This window comes from Phlebotomus papatasi, chromosome 3 (assembly GCF_024763615.1).
Source record: "Phlebotomus papatasi isolate M1 chromosome 3, Ppap_2.1, whole genome shotgun sequence".
Taxonomy (NCBI): domain Eukaryota; kingdom Metazoa; phylum Arthropoda; class Insecta; order Diptera; family Psychodidae; genus Phlebotomus; species Phlebotomus papatasi.
Window position 1 is genome coordinate 77,087,497 of NC_077224.1, and position 9,427 is coordinate 77,096,923.

Sequence of the window (9,427 nt, forward strand, 5' to 3'; positions counted from 1 at the left end):
CAGCTGACTCGCCTCCAGAGCGGCTAATTCATTCAGTAACACTCAGAAAACACGCGTGAGTTTGTTTGGAAAGTTCTGTCTCTCTTTTTTATTTGCCTAAAAATGAACATTGGTGATACATTCCCGAATTTCTCAGCAAATACAACAATTGGGCAGATAGATTTCTACAATTGGCTGGAATCATCGTGAGTTTATTTGATGAGGAAGCATTTAATTGAACACAATTTAATCCGGCTTGTGTTTCAGTTGGGGAGTTTTATTCTCGCATCCGGCCGATTTTACACCTGTCTGCACCACAGAACTTTCCAGGTGAGCATTTTCATAAAATCTTAGAAGAAAAATTGCCATTTCATGCCTCATAATTTATGTAGTAATTTCTTTATTGAGGTGAAGGGAATTTTTGTAATTAATTGGTAATCGATGGTTGCATCAACAATTGTCGTAGGGAATATCACTTTTGATAGGAGTAAGTTGGCCACGTTTGAATTGGGCTAGCTTTAAAATTGTCTTTTTTCTTCAATTTTTAACCCTTTAACGACGAGACACTTTTTACGGACTGAAAATCAACAATAAAAATTAAACTGGAAAACATAATTAATGATAAGTCTTACATCTAACCTTGGAAAGTCCAACAGAGTCTGACTCGGTGTATTTTGTGCTTCTATGAACAATAGGGACAAAAATAGCCAAAAAAATTAAGTAATTTTTCTGACAATACAAATGAATAATATTTTTCGCTTTAATGAAAATATTACGTATGAGTATTGTAGTTTTTATTGCCAAAAGGGGTATGCTTAAAAAAAATGGAAGTATAAAAAATAAATAAAATTAATTATGAATTTAAGAATTTAAAAATTCGCAATTTCTGAGCATAAATATTTATTACATATCAAATAGCTGGAAACTTGCAAAAAATATTGTAGATTCCTTCAACCTTCTACTTTACAATTATGTACAAACATAAGAAAAAAAATAACTTTGGGTAGTCAGGAAAAATTATTTTCTTTATGGGACACCGGTGTTCCAATCGTCCTTAAAGGGTTAAATGAAACTGAACCTTTTTGTGATATAATTCACTTCAACAAACCAATTGGGAAGCTAAATTACATCATGTTAAGACTCAAATCCATTTAAAAAGGGACAGATAATCCTAACCGGCTTATGTAGGTGAGATTCTTAACGTTAGCTAACTCGGAGTGCATGCAAATTCGATTTAGAGCTGAAATTGTGAGTCGCCATTCAGTTACCTTGAATCAAATTTGTGAAATTATACAAATTTTGTATTTAAATCAAAATATCAAGGATTTGGATGAACTGGCACAAAAGTGATATATGGGTGAAATGTAGACCAGAATGTACTCTATAATTTTCCTATAGAACATGATCTCATCGATTACTCAGAAGCCAAGATAAGCGAGGTTTTTTGTTTCTTAACTTGTTTTTTCATCCAGAGTGCCCCAAGTGTTCATTTGTTGAACTTCAACTATATGAAAGAATTGTTGTATTTTGTGGGACTTTCCATTTAAAACCCTATTTTAAGTGTCTTGGTGGAGTAGAGGCAGTCAAATTGGCATCTGAGTGATTTCAAAGCGTTATTATGGGAAAAATCAATTTTTTCACACTTAAACGGCAAAATCGGAGTGATAGCGTAGTCTGAGTGGAAAATGATGTATGGACGAAATGTAGAGACAAATGTCCTCTACAATTATGTCGAAGTAATCATCAAAATCGGTTCAGCGACAGTCGAGATAATTGAGGTTATGTGATATTAAAATTGGTTTTTCGACTGTGGCGCCCCTGGTGTTGGTCCCACAAAGTTCAAATATTCTAGAAAGTTGTAGCATTTGGTGAGATCTTTCGTTTAAACCCTCATTCATCAAAATCGGTTACATAGAACCGAAGATATGATTTTTCGAATTTCGTGAACTTTGACCCCTCATATCTCCGGTTCTATTGAAACCACAGCTCACTTACGCACCATTTTGGAAACATCCTAGACTGGGCTACAACATACTAAAATTTCATTAGCTTGCACAAAGGAATTTTTGAGAAAAATGATTTTGAATTTCGATGAATTTTGACGCTATCGCAACGCCACTTATGGGGACTTTTTGAACTTCCATCTGAAAGTGCTCATCGATACGAAACCAAAAAGGTAAAATTTAGGTCGCTATGTTAATTAGAACTGGAGATAGAGGCCGGTCAATATTCGAACTTTGACCCCTTATAGCTCGGGTCAGGGGTTATGGATCGACTTAAGGTTTTTTTTGTTTGATAGGTATAATCAACGGCTACAACATACTAAAATTTCAGCCCGATTGCATAAGGAATTTTTGAGTTATTTAACTTTTAAGATTTAAAAATTTTCTTTTTAATAATAGCGTCCCTAGCGGTAGTTTTACGAACTTGCGATCTTAGAAGGGGAAGTGGAATTTCACGAGAGCTTTCCAAAAAGCCCCCATTTTTTAAATTCTGACAATTAGAACCGGAGTTATGGCCATTTTAGGAATTTTTTTTTGGACCCTTATAGCTCGGGTCAGGGGGGTCGGGGGACCTTAAGTTTGGTATTTATGGAAAGCCCTAAGGCCCAGCTATAACATTCTAAAATTTGAGCCCGATCGATGCCATAGGGGCGGAGCCATTAAGAAAACAAAAAAGGGGGGTCTTCGAAATGGCGGAAGGAGTGGTGGGGGGTGGGGGGTCAATGCACCAAGTTGCAATTTTCATACGATATATAACCTTTGCCGAAAACCGCAAGTCGATATCTCTTTTAGTTTAGGAGCTATTAAGCTCCAAACTAAAGGCCGGACGGACGGACGGACGGACGGACGGGAACGGTTTTTAGCCATCCATATATTCGTGATCAGGAAGTGTCAAAACACATTCTGGCAAAGTTTGGACGCGATCAGAGGACATGAGATTTTGTTAGGATTATAGTAGGTGAGATTGTTAAGAATCTCACCTAATATGAGAAAAAAGCCTAATCTTAAAGCTTCCCCTATTCAAAGGTGCCCCACTTCCCTCAATAACATCTTTTTTAGATAATACCTATTTACTCCAAATAGGGGAAGGCTTTCAGGCTTCGTACAGAGTATAGACTATGGCTTCGAACACTCCATATTTTTTCCATATTGTTTTAGTTAATCCGACCTATCTAGGGAATATTTTAATAGCTAGTCTTGAGTCGCACATTTCCCGAAAAAATAAGGTCACATTCTTTAAATGGGAAAATGAGAAGTGTTCGAAGCCTGAAAAACCTCCCATATAGCTTTTTAAAAACAACTTATTTTACTTTATTTTTTAAAAGGTAGGGGAAAGTGCCCTCCCTTCGAACGTACATGTCTTCGAATAATGTGAATTTCTTTTGTTTTTCGTAAAAGATTTATGCTAAATAATCACGGGATTATAAACAATTGATGATAAGCCAAATAATATTTAATAGAAATGTGTAAGTCTCTTAGGAAAAATAAAAGAAAAATCACATTATTCGAAGGCATGAACGTTCGAAGGGAGAGTACTTTCCCCTATATTATTGTAAGAAAATCGACATTTATTTAAAAAAAAACTATTCAATTATGATCATTATTTTTTTCATGATTTTTAGAGAAAAAAAAATCAAACGTTTTGTATCTACATCTCACTCTTTCGCACTCAAAATTAGACTGAACTAAATTAAATTTTGTTGTGATGTTCAAAAGCAGAAGAAGAAGAGTACAGAATGTGAATCTTGATTTTATGAAATTTTTCTAATCTAAAAGATGTGTCAGAAGCATAAATCCTTTTAAACCAAACCGAAATTACAAAATAAATTTGAGAAATTCATTATTTTTTAATTGTCTCTACGTTAAGAATATTTCACTATTTTTGGACATCTATAATTTATGATTTTCGTTATACAAGGTGACATAATTTTATTTTTTACTAAACATTTTACTAAAATACTTGTTATTATGCTGTTTTTTTAAGAGGTCAAAATGAATAATGTCCCGTTTTACAAAATATTTTTCAATTACATTTATTGTAAAAACTTTATGGAATTCGGACGATAAGTTGATGCAAATACAGAAAGCACAGAATTTCGACCTATGTTTCTTCTCCTTCTTTATTTAATTGGCCAGAGAATAAAGGAGGAGATGAACTAGGTCGAAATTTCGTGTTTTCTCTAATTGAATTTTTGTAAAAATACCAAGATAATAAATCTCAACTTTGGTTTTTCGGGGAATATTCCTTTGAATTTGAGCAATAATGCCCACAACAAATTCAATTTAGTTCAATTCAATTTGAGTACCAAATAATAAGAGGGATGGACATATAAAATGTTTCAGTAAAATACGATGGAAATTTCGATTAAACATTTTCTAAATGTATAAGGTGCGCCAGAGATATAAAATATGCAATCAGTAAGAAAACTTAAAAATTGCAACAATATAAATTTCAAAAACGGTAAAACTTTAGTTTCTAGCTCAAGACTAATTAATCATCTATTTTATAGAAAAAAACTTCGTATACTATTTGTTTATTTACTACTAAATCGTTTTTGACAAACTACTAGCAAACTATTTAACGCTGATCACTCAACAAAAATTCAATTCAAAATTGGTTTGGATAAAATTCTTCTCTTCACATAAGTTTTTTACAAATAATAAATAAGTTACAAAATGTAAAATAAAAATTGAATCGTGCAAAAATATTTGAAACAGAATTGAAGTCAGGATAAAAGATCTAAAATAAAAAATTGTATCTACAATTATATTTGAGAACAATTCATATTAGTGAATTTATTCTAATATGACTTCAAACACGCAAGTTTTGGCTTGTAAATCATGTAAAGCTTTAATATGAAAGAAAAGCCAAATTTGGTCCATAAAAATTGGTTTTAGTAGAATTAAATAGCATAAGATGTGGCAAAGCGTCCTAGGCTTTGCAAACTAAGGTAAGGTACTCTCTAGTCGGCCGTTTAACAAGTCGGCCACTATGTGTTCTTCAAGTCGGCCGGTGGAATTATTTATTCATATTATATAATTTTGCAATAATATTCCAGGAGTTTTATAACATCATAAGGTCAATAATTGTATAAATAACACAAATGACCGAGAATACAAATGAAATTAGACACAAAACATTTAAAAAAATTATTAAAAGTCAGAGGATTCAAATTTACCTTAAGCAATATTGGTCATTTTTCAGCATATTTTGATGTTCTTTATAATATTCACGACATTTTTTCACAAAGAGTTATTCGATTTATTACCTGTACAGATTACTTTAGCAGTCAAATTTTGAGTCAAACCGCAAGTTAAAAACTTTAACTAACTCACTCTGCAATAAATTTATTTTCATTATTGATAAAAATATTAATTTTCTGTCTTAAATGTGAAGGTGTGAAATTTTAAAGTCATGTTCCTCAATTCGGCCGGCTAAATAAAAGAATAAAAAGAATTTTTCCCTTACAATTTTTTGTTTTCTTAAAATTACTATTCTTTAAAGGTTTTCTTTCTTTCTTTCTCAATATCCTTTTCTAGTCCGTAAAAACGTTACGGGCTTTTAAAATTTGAAAAATAGGTGGCCGACTAGAGGAACCCCAGGTGGCCGAGTAGAGAAACGCTTATATTGAAGTGGCCGAATTGAGGAACACTCTACATTTTTAAAACATTTTAATTTTTTAATAATCTAAAATTATTTTATCTCCAAATAAAGTGTACAATCAGATGGACAAAGATCTATACTACAAATTAGGGTGAAAATTTGATCAAAACAGGCAAATTAAATGTCCTTTTACATAAGTTTTTCATAAAACCCATCCTTAAGTGGCCGACATACAGCCCCTTACCTTACTCGAACTCGTGACTAAGATGCTATACATTAAAAAAAGCATAACACTTTTGCATTATTTACCGTTTACCGGTTTTCAAATTTGAAGCGATTTATAAATCATTTAAAGATCCCCCAAAATAGTTTCAAAAGTAAAAGATTTAATTTTCTAAAAAAATTAGTTATCGGTTATAAATCGGTGCATTATCGATTCATAACCGATTGGAATCAGTTCAGTTTTATCAGAAACTTTTCCAACCAGCCCAAACATGATACCATTCGGTTGGGAAATATGCTCCTAGAGCCTTTTTAACCTTTTACCCTGAAAAAACCGTTTGGTCCTTAAAAAACTTAGGACTTAAGCCGAGAGACGGCTTAGTGGAAAATGATAGAAATATGGTTTAATCCAGGGGAGTGACATTAGGTCTATAAAATGCGACCTGTTTTAGTGTACATTTTTTCCTGTTTTCGTACACATTTCACAAGATATCTCCAAAACTACGTAGGTTGCAAATTTGGGGTTTTTGGTTGCCTATTCTATATTAAATTGACTTTTATTTTATATTTGTATTATTTTCTAAATCATTCTACAAGAACAGAAAACAGCCAATAAACTCAAAAGTTTTTTCGGCACGCTAGAAACACATGGGAAACATAGGAAATGTCATACCCTTGGTTTAATCATTATTTCGAATATAATTACGCTAAGCCGTCTATCGGCTAATCTTCAAGTCTGTCAAGGCCCTTATTAGGAATGATTTAATGGGATTTCCGTATTAGGACAAAATGTTCGCCTGGGTATTCTATAAAACATATTCAAAAATGAAAAAAAAAAACGCGTGACGAGTTTTCGAACATTCACAAAAACATGGTTTTGATGGGGAACAGGGGATGAGAGACGTGTTAATGGTTCCAAGGTCGACTTATGGGGATGGGTCTTCCGGAGATCCCAAGTCTCTATCTCTTACCGTTCCGCCTCTAGAGCTAGCGACAGCCAGACGTAGAGATGTGACCCGGGGGGTGCTGTCTCTGTCGAGTTAGAGAAGTAATATTATGGCTCCTCAAGAATTCATTCTCATTGTTTTGCTTGATTGCAATAAGAGATGGTAAAATTTCAGAAATTTCACAGCAGTCGCCACCTACTTTAGGCGGAAATTCATGAAATTTCTGGAAATTTAGCAACTCTAATTGCAATATAAAATAGTGATTTTGTCCCTGAGTTTTCATGTTTTTTTTTATACTTCTGAGATCTAATAAATTAGGAAAATTCTTATAAATTTGGTTTCATTTGTTATTACACCTGAGATTTAGGCAAACCCGTTTTTATCGTTTTTTGGAGCTTAGGAGATTATATATTTCCGATTTTATTGAATTGACTTCGTTCTTTATTAAGAGAAACTTGAAAATATTTAAGATCTTTAATTTTTTCTCTATGATTATCACTTGGAAGATTTTCTAGAAATAAAGAAACTCGGGAAATTAACATCAGAGGCGCCGTAACCTTATGCAAATCATTATTATAAAATATTCTATTTAATATTCTGTAATTATTATTATAGAAAATTTGTATTTTTTACCTGCTTTTACTAAAGATTTCTCGAAAACCAAACCCTTCTTTAAATCTGTTTTGTGGGTTTGATGGAGAATTTTATTAGCTACATTTCGATCATAAACAACTTTTTTGTCAAATTATTTCTTAACTCCGTAATTGTGGTAACTCACACAAAAAGAGAAAACACTTATCCACAGTGTGATATAGTTTAAGCAGATACTCCTTATCACTTCATAGCCTATCAGAAATTTTTCATCCTTGTACACATTCCCCAATTGCTCGCGGTTTTTTGCATCCGCTGTATTGTTCAAAAGCAAACCGCAATTATGGAAAATCAACTGTGTTACTTCTGAATACTTAATTATTGACTAAGGAAACCCTTAACGGATGTGCTTTTCCAGTTTCCTCAGTGGATAAGATTATTTTTCAATCCAAAGAATGATACTACTTTAAGCACCAATTTATTTAGGGTATAAATATTTCATGGAAATATTTATTGTAATACATCTTTTATTGCTTCACCTGGTACTTTTATTTACTTTTCTTAATCATTATTTACATTTCGTCAACTATTTCACTCCAGACTCGTGGAATTGATTCCTGAATTCGAGAAGCGTAATGTGAAGATAATTGCACTATCTTGCGATAGTGTTTCTTCCCATGAGAAATGGATCGACGATATCAAGCACTTTGGAGGTGATAACTACTTTAAGAAAAATTACCTGGATTTTTGTCTCAAGATCTTGCTAATTTTAGGCTATTCTGGACCATTCCCCTATCCAATAATCGATGATGAGAAGAGAGAATTGGCTGTGAAGCTCAATATGCTGGACAAGGATGAAATTGGAAAAGCAGGATTGCCTCTTACTTGCCGAGCTGTCTTTGTTATCGATAGTCAGAAGAAATTCAGGCTTTCGATTCTCTACCCAGCTACAACTGGCAGGAATTTCACGTGAGAGATTTTTTTGAGAGAACAATCAAGTTTTGAACGTAATTGTTGGTTCTTTTTTTCCAGTGAGATCTTAAGAGTCATCGATTCCATGCAACTTACAGACAAATACAAAGTTGCAACCCCTGCAGATTGGCGGGTAAGTATTATCTTAGAAAATCGCTAATTTTATGGAATGAGATAAGCAAGCATTTTGGTAGAAGTAGTCAGTAACTTTTCGGCAAATAAAAGAAAATAGGCAGTATAATAATATAATTGATCTTTACAAAAATGATTATATAGGGAAAATGCAACTTAAGGGCTAAAATGTTATAAGATATTTTATTGTTTTTAAAACAAAATTGTATTCTTGGCTCCGGCACACTTTTTAGATCAGGAAAATTTCATGAAGTTGAAATTCGAATCCCTTTCTTTCTCACATGCTTTACATATGTCTATCTCATTCTCTCGCACTCTTCTTCTTCTTCTTTTAAACATCACAATAAATTCAATTTAGCTCAATCGAATTTGGTATGCGATAGAATGAGATAGTCATACGCAAAACATGTGAGAAAGAAAGGAATCCAAAATTCGACTTCATGAAATTTTCCTGATCTAAAAGGTGTGCCGGCGGAGCCATTGCTGCCCTAATTCCATTTTTGTACCGACCTAAATTGATTTCTCTTTGTTCCGTTGGCACATCCTTTAAATTAAGAAAATTTCATGAAATAGAAATTCACATCTTTTTCCTCCTCAAATTGTTTGGATAAGTCTATTCTACTCTTTCGCACTGTTCTTATTTTGAACATCACGCCAAATTCAATTTAGTTCAATCTAATTTTTAGTGGGAAATTATGAGATAGACGTATACAAAATGTTTTATAGAGCAAAGGATATGAATTTTAATTTCACGAAATTTTCCTGTTCTAAAAGGTGTGCAGGAGCCATTAACTAACCAAATTCGATTTCTTATTAACAAATATCGATTTATTTACTGGTCAAATTTGAATCTTTTACTGTCTAACTATAAAATTCGTTTACTGTTACTGTCGCACACCTTTTGATCAGTAAAATTTCGTGAAATTAAAATTCACATCTCTTTTTTCTCAAACATTTTTTAACCATTTCGCACTCGA

The 9,427-nt window shown here is 32.8% G+C and overlaps 1 protein-coding gene across 2 annotated transcripts in view; it reads left to right on the forward strand.

The window, feature by feature from the left end:
• Nucleotides 1–9,427, forward strand: part of LOC129805854 (peroxiredoxin-6) — an 11,531-nt gene continuing 2,104 nt past the window's right edge. Inside the window, exons 1-5 of one of the 2 annotated variants that reach the window (XM_055854074.1) lie at nucleotides 1–185; nucleotides 247–309; nucleotides 7,947–8,059; nucleotides 8,120–8,315; nucleotides 8,379–8,451. In XM_055854074.1, the coding sequence (XP_055710049.1) occupies nucleotides 103–185; nucleotides 247–309; nucleotides 7,947–8,059; nucleotides 8,120–8,315; nucleotides 8,379–8,451 (528 nt within the window). In that variant the 5' untranslated portion in view covers nucleotides 1–102. Of the gene's footprint in view, nucleotides 186–246; nucleotides 310–7,946; nucleotides 8,316–8,378; nucleotides 8,452–9,427 lie in introns of both variants that reach the window. The other variant, XM_055854073.1, reaches the window with a different exon arrangement.